General features: G+C 33.4%; 10 protein-coding genes across 10 annotated transcripts; 4 read left to right on the plus strand and 6 right to left on the minus strand. All coding sequences in view use genetic code 12, as the record gives it.

Moving 5' to 3' along the window:
• Positions 1–1,219: 1,219 nt before the first annotated feature.
• Positions 1,220–4,183, minus strand: J8A68_002574 (uncharacterized protein; the record flags this gene model as incomplete). Its single annotated transcript, XM_049406339.1, has 1 exon — positions 1,220–4,183. One exon carries the CDS (start codon positions 4,181–4,183, stop codon positions 1,220–1,222), a length of 2,964 nt encoding a protein of 987 aa, XP_049264118.1.
• Positions 4,184–5,082: 899 nt separating this feature from the next.
• GCV1 (glycine decarboxylase subunit T) lies at positions 5,083–6,267 on the minus strand (the record flags this gene model as incomplete). The annotated part of the gene is made up of 1 exon (XM_049406340.1): positions 5,083–6,267. One exon carries the CDS (start codon positions 6,265–6,267, stop codon positions 5,083–5,085), a length of 1,185 nt encoding a protein of 394 aa, XP_049264119.1.
• A 392-nt stretch (positions 6,268–6,659) lies between these two features.
• Positions 6,660–7,103, minus strand: ASG7 (Asg7p; the record flags this gene model as incomplete). Its single annotated transcript, XM_049406342.1, has 1 exon — positions 6,660–7,103. The coding sequence occupies one exon, from the start codon at positions 7,101–7,103 to the stop codon at positions 6,660–6,662; it is 444 nt and encodes a 147-aa protein (XP_049264120.1).
• Positions 7,104–7,619: 516 nt separating this feature from the next.
• Positions 7,620–8,057, plus strand: J8A68_002577 (TEL1; the record flags this gene model as incomplete). Its single annotated transcript, XM_049406343.1, has 1 exon — positions 7,620–8,057. One exon carries the CDS (start codon positions 7,620–7,622, stop codon positions 8,055–8,057), a length of 438 nt encoding a protein of 145 aa, XP_049264121.1.
• Positions 8,058–8,442: 385 nt separating this feature from the next.
• On the plus strand, positions 8,443–16,434 carry TEL1 (DNA-binding protein kinase; the record flags this gene model as incomplete). The annotated part of the gene is made up of 1 exon (XM_049406344.1): positions 8,443–16,434. One exon carries the CDS (start codon positions 8,443–8,445, stop codon positions 16,432–16,434), a length of 7,992 nt encoding a protein of 2,663 aa, XP_049264122.1.
• A 292-nt stretch (positions 16,435–16,726) lies between these two features.
• On the minus strand, positions 16,727–17,551 carry J8A68_002579 (acetate uptake transporter family protein; the record flags this gene model as incomplete). The annotated part of the gene is made up of 1 exon (XM_049406345.1): positions 16,727–17,551. One exon carries the CDS (start codon positions 17,549–17,551, stop codon positions 16,727–16,729), a length of 825 nt encoding a protein of 274 aa, XP_049264123.1.
• An 811-nt stretch (positions 17,552–18,362) lies between these two features.
• On the minus strand, positions 18,363–19,181 carry J8A68_002580 (acetate uptake transporter family protein; the record flags this gene model as incomplete). The annotated part of the gene is made up of 1 exon (XM_049406346.1): positions 18,363–19,181. One exon carries the CDS (start codon positions 19,179–19,181, stop codon positions 18,363–18,365), a length of 819 nt encoding a protein of 272 aa, XP_049264124.1.
• An 862-nt stretch (positions 19,182–20,043) lies between these two features.
• Positions 20,044–21,933, plus strand: J8A68_002581 (uncharacterized protein; the record flags this gene model as incomplete). The annotated part of the gene is made up of 1 exon (XM_049406347.1): positions 20,044–21,933. One exon carries the CDS (start codon positions 20,044–20,046, stop codon positions 21,931–21,933), a length of 1,890 nt encoding a protein of 629 aa, XP_049264125.1.
• Positions 21,934–22,786: 853 nt separating this feature from the next.
• On the plus strand, positions 22,787–24,691 carry J8A68_002582 (uncharacterized protein; the record flags this gene model as incomplete). Its single annotated transcript, XM_049406348.1, has 1 exon — positions 22,787–24,691. One exon carries the CDS (start codon positions 22,787–22,789, stop codon positions 24,689–24,691), a length of 1,905 nt encoding a protein of 634 aa, XP_049264126.1.
• A 445-nt stretch (positions 24,692–25,136) lies between these two features.
• On the minus strand, positions 25,137–25,964 carry J8A68_002583 (SNAP receptor; the record flags this gene model as incomplete). The annotated part of the gene is made up of 1 exon (XM_049406349.1): positions 25,137–25,964. One exon carries the CDS (start codon positions 25,962–25,964, stop codon positions 25,137–25,139), a length of 828 nt encoding a protein of 275 aa, XP_049264127.1.
• Positions 25,965–26,689: the final 725 nt, after the last annotated feature.

Below are 26,689 nucleotides of genomic sequence, written 5' to 3' on the forward strand. Positions count from 1 at the left end.
GATTGATTGATTGTTGAATGATTCTATTTGGTTGTAAAGATTAAGTTGAAAAAGAAGCAAAAAAGCAGCAAACAGAAAAATTGGGAATAAAATGAATTGAAAAAGAATTGGGAAAATTTTTTCGTATTTTTTTTTGTTCTCTAAATTTCTGTCTGTCTGTCTGTTTATAATATTTTATATTTTTTTTTTCAGTTGCAATAATAAATTGTAAACAAAAAAAAAACTATTATAAAGAGACAGAGACAGACAGAGATCTTTCTTCCAATTTTGCAATTTTACTTCACTTTTTTCTATAAGTAATAGAAGTAATATAAGTTCCTATCTATTGAATATAAATTCAAATATATCAAAATAAAATTTTAAATTAAAAAATTAAAAATCTAAAATAGTATAAATTAGTTGTTGTATTGTGTGGAATAAAATAAAAAAAGTCATCAATGATGAATTTATTGTATGATGGATAATTAATTAATTATGTTAAGTTTATTATCTTACATTATATGCAGTACACTTCATACAAGTAAATTATTTTTTAATTCGGCTTTTATTTAAATCTTTTTTTTATTTTTTTTTTTTTGCAACAATTTTTTTGATTTTTGCATCGCGTCTTTTCTTTTGACATCATTAGAAAAAAATATTACTATTACATCCAAACTTACATATTAATCTCTACCTCATTAACTACCAACTCAAATCTAGACATATATTTAAAGATGTCAGTTTATATGGTGTATATAAGTAATCGGAGACTACCAATGTGATCTCCTTGTCACAATACTCTCGGTTTCAAACCCAATGAGCTGCATTTATATTGTCATATTAGAGACTTTTTCCCCACATATTCGAATGTATTCATATTAGGAAACATAAGAAAATATTTGTTGCAGAACTTTCAGGTTATAATCCTTTTACGTCCTGATCTACATGGGTGTCATAACCATCCTCTTTGACTTCTAGATTACTCAGTTTTCAGATCAGTTTATGAACGCGTCACTGGCGAACTCCCCTTTTCATCAACTCGCAATGAGAACCAATTATCAAGAGATTACTTACAGTCTACTATCCCTTGCAAAAGAATAGAAATATGCGTTACATTTTATTTATTAAATAGCAAAATGCTCTATAAATTTATATCAATCTCTTTAAAAACTCATAACGAAATATGCAAAAAACGAAAAGACAACACGTAAACAAATTAAACAACCTAAATATAACCCAATCAATGCATTACATATCCAATTTTAAACCCGGGGACTTGACTCTGTTGAGGAATCTCTTTATTAGAAGAAGAAGAACCACTACGGCCACTATTCCGTAAAGCACCATCCTCGTCATTATTATTATTCACCACTCCAAAACTTCTTTGTCTATACCTTTCTTCCTCTGACCCAGCATCACTACTACTACTATCCTCTTGTTCTTGCAGTTCTTCTTCCGATCCAGCATCAGATTCATTTTGATGATTATTTTCACCCGCTGCTTCTTCTATTTCCGCATCTTCAGCAAGAAACGGTTGTTGATCCTGATAATGTTTCTTAATCCTGGGATTCCTTAAATTAGATAAATTCAAATCATGGATCCGAAAAGGACCAGCCCCTGTAGTTTCACTTTCATTCAAATTGGGATGAACATAACTCAAATCATACATTATCAGTCCCAATGATTCTCTCGTATCCTGACTTTCACCAGTTTGGGGTGTCTCTTGATTGGTCAAATCTAATAATGGAACCGTTTGATCGAATGGAAGATCACTATCACCACCAGCAGTACTCGTGCCTAATTGTGCGGAAGATCCAATTGAGGATGTTCTTGATTTGTTTATTGGCATCACGGGTGGGTTGATCGGAGAGCCAGGATAGTCGGTTATATCCCCCTCGCTGTCATGTCTGGACGATGCTGTTGAAGTTGATTGTTCGAGATTTGAACTCGCACAACCTTCACTGTTATTTTGTTGTTGTTGTTGTTGGGATGGGGATACATTCATTAATAATTCCTTGACTGGATTACTAGTACTAACCCTAATCTCGGGCACATTATTCCTATTCACATTATTACTACTACCATCACCAGGAACTCCATTATTATTATTATTACTTCCCAGACTACTATCACCACTAATCCGATCTAAAATACTTGGACTCTCATCAATTCTCAACGGCGACAAACTTATCTCTTCTTCCAAATCATACGCTGGGGGAGGTAAGTCCTCCATTGGAGGTGGTGGAATGTCAGCATCGAATGCTGGGGGGTTTATACTTGGATTTCTCAATAAATGAATCGCTCTTGGTTGTCCTATTGGAGTCATCACCCTGCCGCCTGGAGATGTGAATGTTCCGGGATGGGGTAATGCTTGCGGTGAATTTATGGATTGGATTATATCCGGAGATTTTGGCGCATAGAGATTTGAATCTAGATGCATATCCACATGGGAATCGATTACTCCGTCTAAATCGGTAGTGGTTGATATGTGATGGAATTCAATTGGTGGCGGAGGGTAGTCGTTTACTAATTCATCGAGGTGGTTTGAACTTGGGTTTCGTGAAAGGTTTGATATGACTGATAAAAGACCATTTTGGACTGGTGGTACGGCTGTGTCAATTGGGGTTGTTTGGGTGGTGGTGGCGGTGGTGGCGGTAGCCGCAGCGTTGTAGTTGGGAATGAAGTCATCATATGCTGGTAATAATGTATTTCCATGAGCTGCATGGGGTGATAATACTTTCAATGGGGAATCAATTGAAATTTCATAATGTTTTCTCTTTGCCGGGTTTTCTGGGTCAAGTTTAGAAATTCTTAAACAAATCTTTAACCAATGATGAGCTTGAATATTTTCAAATGAAGTATCGGGATGAATGACACAATGTAATTTATTCTTTGAATCTAATTCACGAGGAACATATAATTGAAATTCTAATTCTTTTGGAAGGATATCATCTTCAAAATTATTTTCATTTTCATCATCTCCATTATGATCATGATGATGTTCCTGGGAAAGTAATGATTTCCCCTTTTGAGCTTTATGTTCTAATAATAAGAATTTTTTAGTTGGTTCCATACGATGAACTTTCTTATTACTACAAAAATATTCCAAGGTTTCAGTTAAATAAACTCGAACTCGATGTAAAGCAACTTTTCCAAATAATGGGATAAATCTAAATGCTAATGGTAAATACAGATCCAATATAATTGCTTTTGATCCAATAACAATATCATATCTTAATTGATCTTCCCAATCTCTAGTAATCACAATTGATTCATTTTCTTCCATATTTGAATCAGAAGGAATTCTAATTATTTCAATTGGTAATTTCCCAAAAAGATTAGTTTTAAAAGTCCCTGGACGAGTAATTGTAACTGATAAATCATATTCAACATTTCCATAAGTTACATTACATGATTCTGGAATTGATGCAGGAATAGGATGTTCAAAATTATATATGTAATCACCAGGAGCAAAATATCCCAGTGATGATGGATCACCAGCGATTGGAGATATGACAGAACTAAGTTCACTATCAAATGCGGAAATTGTAGGTGATCTATTACCACGACGCATAAATGATGGTGATAAATTTCGAGTGAAAAAGTTCCCACCGCTGCTTCTTTCGTTAAGTGATTCAGTTGGGGTTGTTGGGGTAGTTAAACTAGCATCTGATAAATTTATTCTTGATCTAGGTAAATCTTCTAAATTGGGCGCACTTAATGCATGTTTTCGAGTAATACCTGTTGTAGTTGTTGGTTCAACATAAACATCAGCACCATTGTTTGGAGTTGGGGCATTACTTGCTTGATAAAAGGGCCAAGTATGAGATATGATCAGATTAGATTCAAGATATATTTGTTTCTTGGGTGGAATACCTTCTGGCCAATCAGTTTTTTGTATTCCTTTAAAATTTAGTACAATTGATTTTAATTTACATGGTTTTAAAATCCTGATATATAAACAACCTCTTAATAAAGTTGGAGGTCTTGATAAATATTCTTGAGGTTCAAATCCTTGCACAAATAAGTTTGATTCTGTTGGAATTATATAAACTTGTAAAGAACTTGTTGATGCAATTGGTTTTTCTGGTAAATGTGGTAATAAGGGGTTGTTGATAATATTATCATTTGTACCAGCAGCAATGAGATTTGGACTTGTAACACGACTGGTTAACTGTTGTGGGGAGAATAATGGTGAATTCATATTGACATGAAAGTTAACACTGTTTCTTCTATAATGATAATTAAAGGAAAAAGTGATAAATCTGTCTTTTGTATCACAAATTAAATCCTTCTTCCTTCCTTCGTCTTCTTCTGTTAATTTTTCTTTTTCTTCCGACGGATAAATTGGGAATTTGTATTAAATAATAGAATTATGAATTAAAAAATAAATTATGAAATAAAATTATTTACACAAAGTTAAAAAAGGAATTGTATGAAATTTAAATAACAATGATTTCTACCAAAAAACAATGATTCCCTTTAACTAAATAATAAGATGAAAAAGAAACGCATGGAGAATTGAGAAAAGGAGTTAAAAAAATAAACTTTCGATGAGCCTCATACATTCACTCTTTCAGTTACATGCATACTATATAGTAAGTAAGTTCATCTTAAGCGAATCTAAACGTCATTTAAAAAATGAGGTGCAGCTCTAGTATCATTTCATCCCGGGGGGTAAATGGGAATATCGTCTGACATTCTCGAGAAACGGATGATGCGGTATTATACCTCTTTACTGGTTCTAGACTTCGTCTAAAGGCTAAGTCATACTTTAACGGTGTTTTGAATTTCACTTTCAAAATGCCTCGTTATTTAAACTTAGAAATTTTGGTTTGATTTCTTTTTGGTGGGTTTACGGATAAACCCCATAATTACCACATTTTTTTTGTACAGTATGTAAAATTCTCTCGGCATATTTTATTTTTCTTTAAAAAGCAATCCATCCGTACCGTTTTATTCATCTCGTATCGTTCGTTTAGTTGGGGGACGAGCGAGAGTGGAAGCTGGAGTTACGTGGAGTGGGGGATATGATGTAACTCAAAGATTTCATAAATAATATAAATTCATCTAATTACTAACGTATATAGATCTAAACTAAACTCATGGCTTATACAAGTTACTTTGAACAAATGGTAATTTGGCAATAGTAGCGTCTCTTAATTTTCCTCTAATTTCAATCTTAATATTACTTCCAATCTTAAATTTCTTATCAATATAAGCTTGAGCAACATTACCACCCAATGTAGGAGACGGAGATCCAGAAGTAATATACCCAATCTCAGTCTTACCATCTTCACTAAAGATCTTATTGTTATCTCTTGGAGATGGACCCTTGGATAATACACCGATTCTTCTAGTACTAAGTAAAGATTTATCTTTAATTTGTGACAAGATAGTACTAGCACCATTGAAACCTGGATTACCTTCACGACGGGTCTTGGGAATTAACCAAGTTAAAGCAGCTTGAATTGGAGTGATTTCTTCAGTTAATTCATGTCCATAAAGACACATACCTGCTTCTAATCTTAATGAATCTCTTGCAGCTAAACCAATTGGTTTAACAACATCTGGATAAGTGTTGATTAATTCTTGGAAGAAGGTTAAAGATTCCTTTGTTTCAACTTCATTAGATGAAGGAATTGATAATTCAAATCCATCTTCACCAGTATATCCTGATCTAGCTAAATGAACATCACCACCAATTGTTGATAATTTTGCAAATTTACTTTGTCCAAAATAAATCTTGGATAAATCTTCATTAGTAAATTTTTGTAAAATTTCTTGAGATTTTGGACCTTGAATTGCTAATAAAGTACTTTCAAAAGTATCATGTTCAACTGAATTGAATTGTTCAGCTTCTTTTTTAATAAAAGCAATGTCCTTCGCACGACATCCAGCATTAGTAACCATATAATAATCATCTTCACCATGTTTAGTAATGATACAATCATCAATAACACCACCATTCTCATTCAATAATACTGATAAACTAAATTCATTAACTTTTAATAAATTTAAATCAATTGGAGTAATCTTTTGTAATAATGATTTAGCATCTTTACCTTTAATCTTATGTTGTAACATATGACTAACATCAAATAATCCAACTTTTGATCTAACCCAATTATGTGATTCTATATGAGTTTGTCCTTTATATAAAACTGGCATCTCAAATCCCGCATATGGGACCATTTTTCCTTGTAAGGCAATATGGGCTTCATATAATGGGGTTTTTAATAATGGACCAGCTGAAGCTGAGTTGAATCTGACGGAAGTTCTAAGCATTATTGAGTAATTGATTTTGATTTGGAAAAGAAGAAATATATGAAAGATTCAATTCAAGAAATTTTTGAAGTTAAATAGATATGAACTTAATATGTGGAGATATGTGAAAAAAATAATGAGAGTGAAAATTTTTTTGACTCGTGATCAATTTCTTTGTTTATAATTGAAGAAGTCAAACAGAAATTTTATTTTTGACTTCAGTTCAAGAACTCCAAAAAATGCCTTTTAGTTTAATTATCGATAGCATATTTATTTTTTTACTGGTTTCTTATAGAGTTAATATTACATACAATAAAATAGACTCCCTTCTCTCGAAGTAGCATTCTGACCTCTCCCCCCCTCTTTGTAAGCTAATACAATTCCGTCATTTTTGTAACATAAGCAACATCTCTCTAATTATTTTTAATATAATAGCAAGTAACAACAATCATCAAAACAACCACGCTGTAAAGAGCAAATGCTAAAAGACTATGCCCTAACCCATCAAACATCTCTTGTCTCCTCTTTCGATGATAAATCACATGACCGTTCTCATTTCTTTTCAAACCAGCGACATTACTTGGGAGAAATACTTTTTGATTCTGGAAAACGAGGTATTGATCGACAGAAATTGGATCATGTTTCTTATAGAATAACATAAATAAGATTCTGATTGAATTAAAAATCCAAAGTAATGGAATTACTATTCCAAGGAATAACCAAAGTGTTTGTCTTTTGGATTGATGTTTCCATGATTCACAGGAATCACATTTACATTCAAGTAAATTTACATAATCAAATGGATCTTCAACTGAAGAAAGTGATCTTTCTTCTAACTTATATTCGAGCAGTGGCATAATTAGCTGTAATTTTATCGGTAATGAAAAAGAAAAGTTGGCAATTTCACTTCCAAATAAATTGGAATAGAATCACATTGCTTTATATACTTACATATAAATAACCTGACCATTCTATAGATAGCTGCAAAAAAACATGTTTTATAGTCGTTTTCAATTTTTAGTGATTTTATTTTTTTTTGCAGCATAAAAACGCAAAATATTTCCAAATTGGGATCTAACAATAGCAGCACTCCAAAACAAAATTACTGCAATTCATAAACATACTATTAAGTGGGATTATGTAGTATCAAGAAAACTGACAAGGGGCTAACCCAATGGGGTAACACTCAAGGGTTTACAATTTCAAGCCCCTTTTACAATATTGCTTATTTGTTGTATTTATTCTACGTTTTTAACTACCAAATACGCGCTACCAACCTCATGCAAAATTGATGCTGTAAAAAAATCTCGAATCTAGAACAAACGCTACAACACGTCTTAAAGGGGTCCTAGTTTAGAAATCAATTCAATGATATGTCAACAATCGATATTAATAAACTATGTACATCATTACAGTCATCAAAGATCAAAGAAAGAAACGACGCTCTCAATTTATTAGAGATTCTATCGGTATCTAAATTTAAATTATCCCTGAAACAATTCAAAATTTTACAACAAGCAATCATAAAATTGATTGATTATGAATCACAAGTCTATCACAATAATAAATCAAACCCTGTTGAAGTTCGATTAAGTAAAGCATCATATTATTTACGTTCCATAACTGAGAAATCTGCAGAAGATACTAGGATCAATATAAAATATAGGAATTATATTGATTTATGTTTGGAGATCATTTCACGATTTTATGTAAAAGATGAATTATTAGATCCTTGTACAATTGACTTTATGAAAACCATTGCCATAATCGTCAATATACGATATGTGAAAGAGCATTTATATANAAGATGAATTATTAGATCCTTGTACAATTGACTTTATGAAAACCATTGCCATAATTGTCAATATACGATATGTGAAAGAGCATTTATATAAGAAAGATTGGTTGCATATTTATCGATTTTTATTAGATTTGCTTGAGAATATATTGAATGATAGTCAGACCTCCATAACATTGTCCAGCCAGAATGAAAAGTTGTTTATAGATCTGTTTAACACGCTTCAGATCTTATTACAATGTGATAAATCAATATCTATCAATTATTTACAAATGTATGATGATAATGAGAATTATTTAAGACTATTGGCAATTTTTGATAAAACAATCCAAATATTCAAGAAAGAAAGTTTGGTGATTATTATATTATTCAGAATAATTAATAAATTTATTATTACAATGTCAACTATAAATTTCAAATTCATTAATAAATTGATTAAATTTGGTTTACGAGCTATGATATTCTTTTATCAAACTCAATGGGAGAAACTTCAAGAACAATTTCTAATATTTTTGAACCTACCTGCCACCCATAACCTATTGCATTTACACAACTTGCCTAAATTAATAGGAGGAAATAGAGACATTCTTGGAGATTTAATGGATTCTGATGATGACGAGGATACAGTCAAGGACGACAACAACGAGAAGGATGATAATAGAGATGAAGTACTCTTGTACAATGTAAGAGTGTTAATCCAATACTTAATAACAAGATCTTTAAATAACGACTTCGAATTAAGACCAGAACAAATCGGGTTATTGCATAATTGTGATGATGATTCAAATTGGTTTAAATTACGATCGATATATTTGAAATCTCAAGATTATAAACCTTGGCTATTACTTCTAGGGATTGCAAAATTAATGGAATCATATTTTGAATTAAAGGTGATTCTACAACAAACATCAAATGACCCAAATGTAAGTTTTGCATCTTATTCTATTCTTGGACAACATATACCAAATAAAAGACAGAAATTGGGAATAGTTGGCGATTCATTAATACAATCAAATAGTGTCTTGGATTTTTGTAACCGCTTGATCCACTCGAAATCATCATCAGATGAGACACAAGCACTAGGGTTAAAATTGATGATTTTCCATTTTGAAAATAGTAAACTCCAAAGAAATTCAAAATTATCAAAGTATAAATCACAAACATCATTATCATCGGATTCCAAAACTGAAAGTTATGAAAATGGTGAGACAAGTCTATTGGATGCAAACCAAACAACATTTGATTTTATGGTCTCTACAAGAGATGATCCAGCAATTGATCGAAATGTAGTATTCAAGAACATTTTGGGAACATTTGATAATAATAAATTGTCATTTTGGAGTATTTTAACATCCAGATCTATGATTAATGATGAAATTCGGTCTGAACGGACTGAATCCATAAAATCCAGTTATATTGCACCAATTTTAAAGCTTTCATTACTACTCATCAAACAAAAGGATACTTCACCCATTGCATGCAGTTTGATATTTTTAATATTATATCATCGTTCCTTAACTACAAAATTAAATCAATTAGTGGATGACTCGATCTTAACTCAATTAGAAACTTTAATCGATCTACTGGAGATAAATGGACCTTTCAACATCTCTCATGAAAGTTTTCAATTCTGGTATGCGATGAACAAATTGGCAATTGAGGTGAATTTATCCAAGAAGGATTTATTAAGTCAACGTATTCAAGATTGGGTGTTTGCCAAATGGGAGATTAGTTTTCAAAACAATCTGAATCTGATAGATCAGTTATATTATGGGTTTGAGGATTTTATATTTTGGTTATCTGGGAATTCATTTATTTATAATTCAAAAGATGATTGTTTGGGGATTTATGAAGGAGATCTTAATGAAGTCTTGTATTTTACTAAGAATTATCAAGAATTAGAATCGTTTTTGTTTTTACTGAAGATGAGCAACCAGTCGATTCATACACACGAGAATGGGATTAAGATCCAAAGTATTGTAAGAAATAATAGACTTGAAGTGTTATTATCTCGAATAATTGAATCATTTACGGCATATAATAATGAAAATCTGACAAGTAGAAGTAGTCTTCAATGGTTGTTGATGATCCTGAAAATATCGGAGATATTAAGGCCGTTGTCATTGTTTAATGACTCAGTGAAACAAATCGATTATCAATTTTCAATCGGGATGGAATCGTTAAAGCAATTAAGTTTAAGTAACGAAGAAGCTGGACAGTTGGTTGAAGTTTTAAACAAAGAAATCCCAACATTTTTCAAAACTGCTATAGTAACTCGAGATAGTTTTATATCCAATTTTCCTTACGATGAATTATTAGATGTTTTGAAAGCTGAATATAGAAATGTCCCAATTACTCCACATAGGAATAATGCTTTTGACGGTTTGGAGAAAGAATTCGCAGAAGTTAGAGAATCAAGTACACCTCCGTCAAGTGGAACAGGAAACGCTTTAATTACATTATTACAACTGAAATACAAGCCAAGCAGAACATTGGAAGCTCTCAAATTTACATCAACAATAGACAAGATGATGAAAGTAGATAAAGAAAAACAATTTGTTCATATGATCGAATATGCGGAGTCACTAACTACTGAAAATCTCTTGCCTGCTGTTTCATTCATAATAGATAATGTGCTTATTGATGAGGAAATTCATAATGGATATTTGATTAGGTTGATTCGATTAATTGGTGAAAGATTACTCTCTGATCAAGAAGTTGAAAGAAGTGAATTTGTGTTGGTGGTTGTGTCTAGATTATTATCGAAAATAGTTCCAACGCTCAGTAGAAGTTTAGATGCATCATTTTCCAAAGATTGTTATGATATCTGTGGTTGGCTTATTCAATGTGGTACCAAAGATCTTATTTTAACTGAAGCCTCAACCATTGAGTATTGCAAATTTTTATTGGAGTTTTTGATTTGTAATGACGAAAAGGAGTTCTCTAATAATGAAATAAGGTCAAGCTTGTTTGATAAGTTTTCTAAATCAACAAACAATATTAAGTTTCATTTGTGTGATGCATTTATTAAGTTATTACAAGCCTCACCAGCGGCTAAACAAGCAATGGTTTATAATGAACTTTTCCAAAGATTTGCTGATCCACAACAGTCAGTAGAAACTGGTGGAACATATGCTATCTTCTTTACAAAATTATCAGAAGCTTCGTCGCAAATACTATACTCGTCAATATTTAATCTCCTTGAATGTTCCAGATTCCCATTTTTCATTCCATACTTAGAGATGTGCCTTGACGAATTCCGTGATATTATGAAACTAAACAATCCGCATGACTTATTCAAATCAATGAAATTTGAAATTTTGAGATGTTGGTGGCAATACGATGCAATTCATCAGTTTCCATTTGTATTGTTCGGATATACGGATCTACAGTCATTTTACCGTTTTAATTATCGTGAATTGATATCAGTGGCATTGTCAACAAAATTAACAAGAAAGGATGCGAAACCCGGTGCGGAGTTTATTGAACAATTGGCGAATATTAAACATTCTGATTCGAAGGCATTAGTTTGTGAAAGTTTGTCATTGATTGTTCCTCTTGCATATACAAAAGAAGGTATTAGAAATGATATTTTTGAGATTATTTTGAATTATTTAGGAGATTCTATGAAATCTGAATTTACAAAAAAATTGTCCTTGATCACTCTCGAGATCATAAAGTTTTCTGATATGTCACAGGAGAGTCATTTACGGGATTCATTCCCTGGAAGTGATTCAGCTCGATTATTGGTATCAGATGCTGCTACTTCAGTGATTGAAAAACCAGGGGAACTTCTGATATCATTTAATGCAAGTGTGGAGTTATTGAGAAAGCTAGTTTCAAAGTATGGTTCTGCTGAAGATAATTTTTGGAATGTTAAAAGGGTATATTTTTTGATTAGACGAGTATCCATCAAGTTCAAATATACATCCTCGGAAGACCAGATGATATTATTGTTAAGAAAGTTTAAATTCATATTGATTATGGGAGGGTTAGACGTTCTTGATTTGGAAATTAGTAGCTTAGTAGTTGGTATAATTTGTCCACTTTTAAACAGACAACGCCTAGTTTTCGACATTGTATTGATTTTGAGATACTTCAAGGATTTATTCCATCATAAATACGACATGGATAGGTCAATTCCGTTGGTCACTAAGATTATGGAATCATTGTTTGCTGTGGAAAAGCCTGGACAAAACCTTTCTGAGTTGCTTGATTATTTGTGTTATTTTACAACAAACATAGACGGAAACGAATCTCTTCAAAAGATTCTAGAGTGTGCTAATGATATTTTGAGTGGGAAGACGATTTTCATAGACTCGTCAGTAATAGAACAGTGTTTAGAAGAATTAAGTCTGGAATCTTTGGAGGCGAATATAATAATCCGACTAATTTCAAGATTGTTTGACCATGTCGATACATTTCATCACGAAGGTAGCAAAATCAAAGTCGTCGAAGCATTATTGAGAATTGAACGAACAGAATTGGAGAAGTTTTCAAAGAGCTTTAAATTATGGATTTCAGAGTATCTATCAGTATTTTACTTAAGCGGAGGTGCCAGAGAGAAGATATCAGCCTTTGATATGAATGAATATAGCGGCATCCCAGTAGAAGAATTTGATAAAGAGATAACATATTTCAACTATGCTTTCAAGAAACTAGTTGAATATACTTACTCTAGTGATGTCGAAGCTGCCTCGTGTGCGGAGTCAGTCTTAGGTGTATTGGTTGGTAAGTTCAACGTCAATAAAAGGGAAATTTTGAAATATCTTAGTTTTAATCAGTTGTATAATCAGTATGGCAACCATTTATTGGAAATCGATTTTCATACGTGTGTCCTTTTGAATGATAGATTAGACGTGGATTATTTGGGAGACGACTTACGCGATTTAGTCGGGAACTTGGAGAATTTTTTGCAATCTGAAATACATATATGGACAACGAGGCTCTATCTAGCTATACTTCAAGAGTTAGCTCCGTTCTCAAGTATAGCACCTTTGTTGAGTATATTCGTCATTAATGTGCACGTTTTTGCAAAGGATTTATTACCGGAATTAGTTTGTTTTTATTTGGCATTGAAGAAGGAGTCTGCAGAAGCTAACGTTACAGCAATTTTGTCAGAATTTATAAAGTTGAATTCAAGTAATAGGGTCACTAATAGGATATTTCTCCGTATTGTCACATTGATCAGAATTGGAGCCAAGAAGGGATTACAATCGTTTTCTACAGTACTTTCAAATATTAATCTTGTTTCATTTTATAAGCTCGCTGCTGAAAACAAACATTTTAAAACCTCCATGATGTTGTTTGAAGATTCCATTAATTTGGATAATCCGAAGAAAGCACTAATGGATAATTACGAAACATTACAATTTGTATATGAATCAATTGATGACAAAGATTTACTATATGGATTACCAGAGAGAATTGATTTGCAGTATGCGATATCTATGGCATCTAGTCTTGGGAGCAGTGAAGAACAATTGGAGTATAATTGCGGTGCATTTGACACTGACGTAGCTTTAGAAGGCGATAGCAGGAATTCAGAAATTATCAAATCGATGTCCGCTAATGGATTTTTAGGTGTATCTAGGCTACTACAGAAAACTATCAACTTAGGAACCAATAACTCAGAACCATATGAATGGAGTTGGAAACTATCAAAATGGGATCTACCTTCAACGGTTTCTCCACGCAAAGAAAATGAGGTGATATACAATACAATGAAACAAATCCATGATTATCCCTCACGCGCAAAGGAATCTTGTCAAAGCGCTTTATTGAATATACTTGATCAACACGCTGTAGTTTTCAGAGATAATCTAAGCGTGAAGGAATTCAAGTCAAACGGTACAAGCTGGCTAAAGACAATGGCAATAATTTACTCAGTTTCTAATATATTTTCATTTGAAGGGGATGAGGTCAAAGATTTGCTTGTTCCATTTAAAGAATTGACGCGTTGGTTTGAGGGCTCTGAACTAGATTTGACAGAAAACATTCTTTTAGCAAGAAAAGCTGCATTTCAATTGGTAAGTGAACAATCATTGTTTTCAAAACTACTGGCAGAATCACTTTGGATCGGGGCTTTAAATGAATTAGTCAGGTATAATGATATTACAAGAGTATGTAAGCAACAGCAAAAGATGATATCTTCTACGATGTTAATTGATCGTATTTGTTCTACAAAGTTTGTTAACGCTTCAGAGGGTATCAGGCGCGCTGTCAAGGGGTTATCGTCATATCAAACAGCTCAAACTCTTTGGTCTCAAGGTAACACTAGTGTCCCTGTTTTAATTTTGAAAGAGTTATACAATGATGGAGGAATTTCTTTGGATGGCATGAGTGTGAATAAGTGTTTGATGCAAGCTATGATCGTTACGTGGATGTGTGAATCTCGTGAGGAATTGGCTTCGACTATCATGGACAAATATGTTTTACCTACAGCAGATATGACATCCTCGACTGAAGATCTAGAAGAGCAATCGAAAGTTTTTCGGCTTTTAGCGCACTTTTGCGAACTCCAATGCAAATCACGGACATTAGTAGAACAGATAGACAATCTTGAAAAAAGAATCGGGAGCAAGCAAAGGGAATTGGAGGAAATTAAACAGCATTATGGAAAGACCTCTGTATCTGAGGCCGAAAAGAGGTCAACTTCAAAATATTATAAGAGAGTGAAATTGCAGTTACAATTGGAGATCAAGGATTTAAATTTATTGACCGAAAGTCGCCAAATTCTTTCTAACAAAGCGGTGGAATATTATTTAAGAAGTATCTCGGTTAATGACTATATGGAAGAAGATTTAGATAAATTTTTTGCTTTATGGCTCGAGCAATCAAATAATGAGGAATTGAATAGGAGGATCCAGACAGAAGTGTTGTCCCTAGCAACTCACAAGTTCATTAGTTGGGCTGCACAATTAGTATCAAGGTTGACAAGTGACACTAGTGAATTTCAAATAATATTGAAAGAGTTGATTTTCGATATGAGCTTGGAACATCCTCACCATGTATTATACCTACTTATATCGTTAAGAAAACATGGTGCAACTGCTCAGGAAGAATCCAATCCTGTATTGATTTATAAATGTAAAGCGGCCGAATCCATTTGGGATCGTTTGCTTAATAAGAATTCCAGTTTTGTGGAAACTACATTACTACCAATTGAGAGGTTTTGTGATCAGTGTATACAAATAGCCGAATTCAAGATTCCTAGGGCAAAGACGTTAAACATTTCGAAGTTAAACGTTGCAAATTACTGGATGAATGAATTGCCACCAATACCACCACCAACAATAACTTTGAAGGTTGATTACACATTGAAATACGACAAGATGCCCGTACTCTCTAAAATTGATACGAAATTGGCGATAGCTTCTTCTGGGTTAAGTTTACCAAAAATAGCGACGTTCATTCTTTCTGATGGTTCTCAACACAAAATTCTATTAAAGCATGGTACTGATGATTTGAGGCAAGATTCAATTATGGAGCAGGTTTTCAGCAAAGTAAACAATATCTTCTCAAGAGATAAGGAAAGCAACAAACGTAATTTAAGAATAAGAACTTATAACGCAATTCCACTTGGTCCCCGATCTGGTATTATTGAGTTTGTTCCTAATTCTATCGCCTTAATGGATATTCTAAAGCCATACCATGAACCTAGAGATCAGTTAAGCTACGATACGGCAAGACAAATGATGAAAATGTGTCAAACCAGAGACAAAAGCATACGAATCCATGAATATCAGAAAATTTGCTCCAAGGTAAAACCAGTTCTACGTTTGTTTTTTGAAGAAACATTTCTTACTCCCGATAGTTGGTTTGAAAGTAGAATAAGGTATACGCATGGTGTTGGAACTACGTCAATTGTGGGATATATATTGGGCTTGGGAGATAGACATTGCAACAATATATTATTAGATAAGCATTCTGGAGAACCTATCCATATCGATTTAGGGGTTGCATTTGACCAAGGTAAGAATCTTCCTATTCCAGAAACAGTCCCTTTTAGATTATCAAGGGATATTGTAGATGGATTTGGTGTAACTGGAGTGGAAGGAGTATTTAAGAAATCATGCGAACATACTTTTAGAGTTTTGAAAAAGAACAAAGATCATATTATTTCCATTTTAGATGTTTTAAGGTGGGATCCTTTATATTCTTGGTCTTTATCTCCAATCAGAAAGAAACGGTTGCAACAAGAAGAGACTGCCGTAGGAATGCTTCCTGAGGAAGATGGCTCTGAAGCCGGACGAGCAGTACTGACAGTATCGGACAAGTTGAAAGCGGGTGGATTGAGCGTTGAAGCGGCGGTGCGTGAATTGGTACAGGAAGCATCAAGTCCCCATAACCTTGCATTAATATTTTCCGGATGGTCGCCTTTTTACTAGCATGGCTTACATTTATTTTAGCTTAATAGAGTTTGTAGAAGAAATATTAAATGAGTTTTTTTGTAGAAGATTCGTATGACACATGAAGTAGTAGGAGTTTTAACTGTGCGGATGACAATAAAACACTAAATACGACTGTAAAAACTCAAACCAAAGCTACAAGAAGTCTTAAAAAATCGAAAATAAATCCCTATAATATAACGGCCCCGTAATAAATTAAATAAAGAAGATAGTAATGGTTCTATAAAAAAAATAGTTATATTGCTAATAGCAATGGTAGTATGTCAAACAGTTATTTCGAATGGAAAACTGGAAGTGCTAGCGTTGGAGCAATCAAATAAGTGTTGCCTTTGTTGCACATGAAAAAGTACATAATATACCATGCCAAAACTCCGGCAATGGTTACTGTAACACCTCCAGCTATCTGAAGGTTAGTGCTTCCATTTATATTGGCAAAACCGACAAGGAAAAATGTCAAATCCAAGCATACAAACACGGCAAGCAATGGCCAAGTAGCTTTCATTACAACAAATGTTAACATGATAGAAAAAATTCCCCATCCTATCAAATAGAAACCAATTGCATTTCCCAATTGCTCTGGTTCATCTGCATAAGCGTCCAAGATTCCAAAAGATGGTATATAAATTGATGCAAATGAGAGCCAAAACCCCGCAAAACTAGTGAAAACCGTTCCAGTGAATGTGTCTCCATTTACCAATTCCCAAGCACCAGCTAAGAATTCTACTATACCAGCATAACTGAATGCAAGACTTACAATTGCATTTGGAATTTTAATATCCTTTGCTTGAGCAAGGTAAAGACCAAGCACAACAGCACTTAAAGCGAACGATGCTAGACCGACAGCAGCACCGTTTCCGTATTCATACTTAGGATTTGACCATACCAAAACATGACGACGAATCTGCTGTCCATTTATGATTACATATTCATTATTTTCACCAGCGAATCTGATCCGACTGTGAGCTCTTTCCCGGTCAATTAAATCTATGTCGATTTCTTTTTCACCAGTTGGATTTGACCTGTGAGCTTTTTCCCGGTCAATTGAATCTATGTCCATTACTTTCTCACCACTTGAATTTGACTCTATGCTAGCCATTTGGAAAGTAGTCAATCTTGAATACCCGGAGTCTAATTGAAGGATGTCTCACGTTTCATATTGCTGACTTTTCCCTTTTTATAAGGAAATCTTACGAGTTTAGAGTGGGGCGGTTTTAGATTTCCCTTGCGGCTTTATGAACCATGTGCGATATGAGACTCCAAGAAAAATAAGGAAAACAAGAAAATAAAAATAGCTGCAAAAAGTACAGTTAACACAAAACGTGGCAAATTGCCTTACAACCGGACCACACAAGCTTCTGGATACAATAATTATTCTACTGTTGTTCATCTAGACGCCAGTTTCCTCCTGTTTAAAACCACAGTGGGTTGCGTTAGGCAATTAGGAGGAGTTAGATTTGGTCTACCAACCGTGTCCCAAGTCTTAAGTCCGGGGCTAACACCGAGAAAATATTTTCCAATCATACGATAAGAGGAGATGCTGGGGGTTGGCACACCGATATGCAGGTAGCTTGTGTTCTAGTGCACAATTGGGTCGCCACATTGTATTGTTCCGGCTGCGGTCTTTAGATGTAGGATATGTCTGAACCAGAGATATATAAGCTAGCAATATTCCTTGGATTTCGGATGAGTGGAACAAGCAACTAGTTCTATTTACGGAGATATTCTACAACAATCTTGTTTCAGTCCAAATCAACCACACAACCCTCCCATTTTTTTGTATTTTGTCGTATAAATAATTCAATATATTTCCACTCCGCTATATGAGATAGCAAAACTCCGAACCATTATTGTAACTTGCATTTATTATGTTAAGAAAAACAAAAGATCTCTTCCCCACCCTAAATGTTCTATAAACCAATTATCTTGGTCTTCGAAGGTTTCTTCCAAATTGGCATACTCATGGCTTTAAACACAAAATAACTGTTTTCTCTTGTAGATATACCCGAAAAGCAGCTATACCCGCCACAAAGAGCACTAATTGTAAGCAATGCGCCACCCCCTGTAAGACAACGTGAACTACCTGTCATAAATGCAGCAGCTACTAAGAAGAATCCCATATCCAAAGTAATAAACAAAAATACAAATGGCCAAGTAGCCTTAAAAGTGATCGTCATTAACATCGCAGTAAAAATTCCCCACGCAATTAAATAAAGTCCCACCGCGTTACCAAATTGATCCGGTTGACCGTCATAAGCTCTCAAGATTCCAAAGGATTCGATATATATGGCTCCAAAAGAAAGCCAAAATGAGCCATAACTAACAAACGTGGTACCAGCAAAACAGTTTTCACTCACCAATTCCCATATACCCGCAAGAAATTGAACAGCCCCTCCGTAAAACATAGCCAATCCCACAACACCATTAGGAATTGTGATTCCCATAGCGCCAGCTAAATATAACCCAAGTGTGAAAGTTGTAATCGAGAATGCAGCCAATCCTAGAGCGGCAGCATTACCAAAGACATGTTTGGGATAAGGAGTGTATCCCGGGTTTAAGGTACCTTCCATCGGCTCTTTTAATTCACTTTTATGAACTCGCTCCTCCCCAATTGTCACACGACTAGTACATCTTGAAGCAGCTTCGGATGGTCCAGTAGACGGTACTCGTAAAGTGTCCCCATTTGTTTGGGTAAATTGTTCTGGCAGGTCTGTTGACCTTAATGACATTATTTCTTTCGCTTGATTTGATCTAACTATTAAATCATTTCAAAATCTTCTAATTTGATTGTTTTATATATCTTTACGTCTCAGGGTGGATTCCCTTTTATCTTTTCATGCTTGCCCCTTTTTAGGGAAGAACGCGTAGACGAACGATTGCAGTTTCCTTCTTTTGAGATTCGATTGGGTCGAATTTTATGATTGAAAAAAGAAGAATGTTTATTTGGATTTAAGTACAAATGCCCATGTCAACCTGATATTTTAGAGACGCTGGATTGATATTGATGTGATCGTACCGATCAGCTGGATAGATCTGAACAACGCTTTTGCAAGTATCTCAATGTTCACATAACTTATCTTCCCAGTAAGATCGTACGAAGGAGAATTCTTCTCGCCTTTTCGAAGAGATATATTGTTTTGTTGTACCTTCCTATTCTTGATTCCATCCCCCAATTTGATCCTATACTAACGGATTCCATTTGACTGATCTTCTATTTAAAAAAACGTGCAACTTTTTCAATTGATTTGTGGAATTCTAGTTGTGTCTAGACTCACTTCGGTTAATAGGTTTACCGACTTTTTTATAGAACAGACATTACGCGACAAAATTCCATGCGTCACGGAGTCCTTTCGCCTTGAATATATTCCGAGAGTTTACTATTGAGTCACAGCTATCATTTTATGTACATCTAGGTATTGATTGATTGGTTGCGGCCAAAAGCAAAATTTGGGTTTGGGATTTCTCATTTCGGGGGACAGGAAAAAAAACATGATGTCATTCTACGGAGCTATTGCAGAACCAGCCATTATCATAACAATCTTGCTTCACGTGAAAGTAATTCTTTTTCTTTTACAATTGAATCATGTTAAGATGTCAAGTCAGGACAATTCTGAAGAGAGTTCATTATCAGGCACAATCCTTAAAATTCCATTAACTGTAGAAGACAAATCTACTGGAGAAACAATAAAGTGTTGCCAACTATGGCTTCATGTATCAACAGCCGAATTTAAACCTAGTGATGATCCTCAATTTAGTAATATATCACTTACTGGTATTTATCAAGAAGGATACTTTCATAATGTTGTGACAAAGTCTATCTTGTCTAAAACATTTCGAAAAAATGCCAGTATAAATGTTGAACCAGATGATTATTATCGAATATTCCTCAATTTATTCCCCCTTGACTTAGATGGTTTAATTGAGAGTTATGAATCCGATGGTGAACATAAACGATTGAAATTAAGTGCCAAATTATTAGCTAATAAAAGTGACTATGACGAAAATGGCGAGCTTTTAGACCTTGGAGATGATGACCCTAACAAAACACATATTACAATTATGATAAAGACAGATGCCAAATTAGCTATTACTGTGGGATCCATTGATCTTAAAGCTCTTGAATTTGAGAAGCAGGAACAATTACAAGAGGAAAGCGATTTGTTTAATTGGTTGAGTTTGTATAATTCTCAAAACGAAGCATTACTTGAATCACTCCTAGAGAGTAAGAAGAAGATTGAAAAACTTAAAGATGATAATTACTTATTAGAAAATAATTATAATGAGTCCAAACTCGATTTCAATAATATTATTGTGGATATGGAACTGAGGTTTTATCAAGTTTTGGATTCAAAAAAGGATATGATTTGGGAATTAACTAAACATGCCCACCCCAAGGATAGATTAGACCAATTAAATAGGGAATATCTTAACAATGAAGGGAAATTAAATGTGATTAATCGGGAGGAAATACCGAACAAAATCGATCCAAAATATGAAAAGAAAAGGAAAACAAGTATATCGAGTAGAGGGCGAAAGAAACGGAAAACTACGAAGCGGAAGCCTACCAAGTCTAAAAAGGCAGCAAAAGAAGAAGAAGAAGATGGTGATAAATCTCAGGAGCATTCAGATTCTGATGAGGAATTAGAGACTCCACCAGCAAGGAGAACTAGAAGACAATTAGCTAAGGTGAAGTCAGGGGAATCAGAAAATGATGAGGAGATGTCTTCAGAAAGTCATTCCGAGTACGATGATGATGCAAAAATAACTCCTGCATCTTCATCTCAGATAGTAGAGGATGAAGATATGGAACCAATTTCACCAGAGCTTACAAGCGGAGATAAGTCTACCAAAGTCAAAGAAGAATCAGATTCGCATCCTTTGCTAAAACATATGGATGTTCCCAGTGATCAGTTTGACCCTAGACGATCTTTCCGAGAACGTTCAAGATCTCAACCAAAGGTAAAGCTTGAGAAAGATCAGTACTCGATACCACTTAGGAGTGATCGAGAGATCGTGAATGCTGCTCTTGAAAATATAGAGAATGGTAGCAAAGAGAATGAAGACATTGCGAATACACATATAAGTGAAGATAGTTCGAATCAAGATAGCTACAATGAAGATGAAGCTGCCAATACTGATTATGATGACGATGAGGACGACGAAGAAAAAGCGGGAGCCGATGCTAATGATACTCAACAAGACACACAACGTTCAATTGAAACGATAGATTTAGGCAAGCATAACTCAAGTGTCATTGAAGACAGTTTACCGGAAAACAAGGCATCAATTTCTCAAGCCTCGCACTCAACGGGTACACAAAACAATGAGGAAGAAACCGATTATAGTTCATCCGAGGATGAAAAACAAGCAGAAATTAAAACAAACAAGGACGAAGTAAGCTCAAATACTCAAGGTAAGTCTACTAGTCAAACTCCACTTAGTCAACATGATCATGAAACTGATTATAGTTCTGATGATTAAGGTGTTCCATGGAAAGATGGAGTTAAACATCCAAACTTCAATACAAAATATTTCCCATTGTTAAACATTGGAGAAAGAAAAGAGAAAAAAAATTGAAATAAAAAATTTTCGTTTTGAATCGCAAAATTTTTTTCTTTCTTTTTTTTCTTTTTCTCAATTCATTTTGATCCCTCATCATCCATCCATCATCCATCCATCAACTTTTTTATTTTCCATTTTCAAAAAAGTTTACAAACAGGGAAAGAAAAATAACCAAATACTTCTTATTGTCATTTTTTAGTTCAAAAAGCGATTGATATCAAAGTATCCTTAATTCAAGTCAAATATCATTTGGTTGTAACATTTACTACGATATTTATTTTACCATCCACATCCCACAAATCAACGTTTCCTGTGTCATCGCTGTGGATTTTTTTTTGCCAACAATTTTTTTGTGTTCAACCATAAGTCATTAACTTGTCCATTGAAGCTATAGACATATTCATAAACGAAGTATAGTTTGTCTAATTTCAAAGTTCATTTCCCATTTGTTAATTTTTTTTAAATTTGAAAGTTCCAATCCCCGGTTTATTTTAGTTCTGACAAAGCATTAAAAGTATTCATTATTAGGCTTTATTTCAGGGTTCATTTTATTATTATACACTTACTTATAGAGAGATCAACCTATTTATTTCCAGGCTTTCCTCCCCCCCACGCATAGTTTTTATTCATTCATTCAAGTTTTATTGTCATTCTTTAGTATTTTTTTAACAAAGGTTGTTTTATTTCTTTAATTTTGGTGCATTTATTATTCATTTCAAAGGTTTAGATTATTTATTTCCCAATTCCGCATTACGTTTATTATAAAGAAATTATGTCCTACTACGATCCATATCAAGGTATTCCACGTCAATATATGACTCAACCGTACTATCCGCAATATTATCCTCAACAACAAGATGATCAGAATATGACCCAAAATGCCCCAGCTATTGATACCATGCCAGCATCTTTTGAACAATATCCTCAATATCAAACGGATAACCAATTCAACAACTTTGGTGTTGATGTTCAAGGAGGGGTTGTATCCAATTCAAATGTCAGTAATGAATTTTATAATGAAGAAGGTGCATTTGTTTCGGCTAATTCAACTAATGGAAACAACAATTTCCAAGGTGGTTCAAGTTTAATGAATCCTAGTTTATCCCAAGGAGGACAATATAATTCTGGATCAACTAGTCAAAATACTTTAACTAATGGTGGAATTCAACCACAAGCCCCACAATTTCAAAGTGAACCAGTTTTCAATCAACAAGTCGGAGGAGACAATTCATCTCATAATTCAGTTGCTCCATCTAGAACTGTTTATTTAGGTAATATTCCATCTGATATCCAACCTAATGAATTATTAGATTATGTTAGATCGGGTATTCTTGAAAGTGTAAGAATTTTGCCAGGGAAGAATTGTGCATTTATTTCATTTGTTGATCATCAATCAGCCTTATTATTCCATTCTGATTGTATTTTGAAGAAATTGAATATTAAAGGTCATGATATCCGTATTGGTTGGGGTAAGAATAGTCCTATTTTACCTGCAGTTATGGAAGCCATTCAACGTGATGGTGCTACCAGAAATGTATATTTAGGTAATTTGAATAATCCAACCAATGGAGAAACCATTACAGAATCAGAATTAAGAGAAGATTTATCATGTTATGGTGTTATTGATTGTATTAAGATTATTCCAGAAAAGGGAATTGCATTTATTCATTTCTTATCAATCTTAAGTGCAATTAGATGTGTTGCTAACTTACCATTAAAAGATAAATATTTAGATAAGAAATGTTTTTATGGAAAAGATAGATGTGCATTTATTACCAAGACTCAACAACATAATGCAGCCCAATATTTGGGATTAGCTCCAGGAATGGAACATATTGTCACTGCTGCTGATCGTGAATTTATTTCATCGGCATTAGTCCAACAATCGGCAGCTGCTGCTCAGATTGCTACCCAAGCTGGTGGTGCTAATAATTTAGGTAATCGTACTGTTTATTTGGGTAACTTACATCAAGATTCATCAGTTGAAGAAATTTGTAATGTTGTTAGAGGGGGATTATTACAAAGTATTAGATTTTTGAAGGAAAGACACGTTTGTTTTATTACTTTTATTGATCCAATTGCCGCTGCACAATTCTTTGCTATGTGTCAATTACATGGTTTAACTATTCATAATAGAAGAATAAAAGTTGGTTGGGGTAAACATTCTGGTCCATTATCTAATGCGTTATCATTAGCTGTTTCTAATGGAGCTTCAAGAAATATTTATATTGGTAATATTGTTGATTTTGATTATTATAATCCACAAAAATTAAGAGATGATTTTAGTAAATTTGGTGATATTGAACAAATTAATTATTTAGAAGAAAAGAATTGTGCATTTATTAATTTTGTTAATATTGCAAATGCAATTAAGGCAATTGATGGAATTAAATCATTTGATGATTATAAGAATTTAAAGATTAATTTTGGGAAAGATAGATGTGGTAATTTACCAAGACAATTCCAAAATCAAAATAATAATGGTAATAATTCACAACATTTAGGTGGATTAGAGAATAGTTCTTCAAATTCCTTTTCTGATAATGAATTTAATAACATTGAAGACCAACAACAACAGCAACAACAGCAACAGCAACAGCAACAGCAACAGCAACAGCAACAGCAACAGCAACAGCAACAGCAACAAGCTGGCAATATCATTGATAACGATATGTAGGCAGTTCAACTTCTGTTTTGACTATTACTTCATCCCATTGTGCTTTTTTTACTTGGTTATCTTCAAAAGGGTTTAGTTTGCTTTTATTTTGGTTTACCTATTTGGTATTTTTATTTATTGCTTTTCCTAATAATGATTTACTTATTATTTAAACGGTATTATTACTATTTATCCATTTTACATATAAACTTACATACAAACATTTCATTCATATTTGAGGATTTCCTTCCACTTCTCGGTGGTTTTATTTCCTTCTTTTTTATTTGTTGATTGGCAATTATAGAAAGGTGATTTTTAATGAGGAACTCATATTCTTGAATCTCCCAAATTGAACACTCTGCTGCTGATTATTAAAACAAACAATTCAATATTTTATATAATTATTTCAATTTTCTTTCATTTGTTTATAGCATTTTATTACTAAAAATATATTTATTGATTATTCTTAAAACCTTGGAATTACTTTAATAAATATCATCATAAAGAAGAATACAATTGCCAAACCAATTGAAACTTTAATTAAAAATAAAACCCCAATTTTCCCACCAGTTTTATTTTCAAGATAATGATTTAAATTTCGATCAATTACTTTAAATAAACTTGTATTCTTAATAATATTATCATTTGTTTCATTTAATAATGATAAATCTTCACCTAAGATTTTAGAACTAAATTTAACAGCACTTGTTTTTAATGTTGATGTTAATTCACTTAATTCGTTCATTATATCTTCTTGAATAGATTCATGATATTCATTTACTTTTGATAAATCTTTTTCAGCATCTAATAATGATGATGTCTTACCACCTGATAATAATCGTTTACGTAAGGATTGTAAATCTTCTTCCTTGGTTTCAATTCCTTCTTCTCCTGCTTGTTTTGATTCTGTTTCTGGAGTATTCCTGGAATCATTACTACTGGTAGATGCTGATATTGGAGCGTTTTGTAATTCAAATTCGTTGATTAATTTTGAATTCACGTAGATTTTCTCATCTAAGATATTTATATACAATTCATTCAACTGATTGCGCAATTCATGATATGATTTATTATGTTTATGTTTATCTAATTCTGTATCTAGATTAGATAGACTTTGTTTGATTTGTTGGAGTTTGAATTGGTTGACATATGGGGATCTTGTTATTGGTTGTGTTGCCGTTGATGATGATTGCAGCAGTCGGAAAGTGAGTAAATCTGGGATGTCCAATGATTCTAGTTCTTGATTGTACTGATTTAGTATTGATTCGATTGTTCGTATTGATATCTGTGACATTGGATGTTGACTTTAAGAGTAAATTGATTTGGTGGTTAAGTTATAACTCTCGCCAAAAAAAAGTCAAAATAAATATTTAAAGATTTGCGCAAGGCAAGAACAGAATCGATTTATATGATGTTTGTCTGGATAATAAATCGATTACAAAAGAGCTCATACTAAAACTACAAATCGATTACAAAAGAGCTCATACTAAAACTACTAGAAGAATAAAAGAATGTCAGCCCAACTACTATCAAACAACGATCTACGGAAAATATTCTCTACGAATATAAAATGATCGTGGTTAGCGAAAAAGGCGTTTAATAACTCTAAGGATTCTAAGAAAAACTGAATGAACAAAAGTGTCATTGACATATTGAAAGGTGACAATAACTGTACCTAACAACGGCGTCTAGACTGTTACGGTTTAATATCTTCTTTATATCCTATTTGAGAAAGAAGAAGAAGAAAAAGAAGAAAAAGAAGGAGAGTTTAATTTTTTTGTTTTCAAGTACGAAGGATAGATGAGATGAAAAAATGTTTTTTTGGTATTTGCACGTCTCTGGTTGTTAACGTTTTTGGTTGCAAAACTCAGTTCAATGAAGCATCTAGGAATTGCGAATGGACATACCGAGACCGACCCGCTTTTGCAATACATATTTTATTAGATCTTATATAGGATGGATTCTAGAGAATAATATATAAAATGGGAGTCCCGAATCAGGGTTAAGTAGAAATTGACA

Source organism: Hemisphaericaspora subhashii (assembly GCF_019202705.1).
Source record: "Hemisphaericaspora subhashii strain CBS 10753 chromosome Unknown scaffold77, whole genome shotgun sequence".
Lineage (NCBI taxonomy): Eukaryota > Fungi > Ascomycota > Pichiomycetes > Serinales > Debaryomycetaceae > Hemisphaericaspora > Hemisphaericaspora subhashii.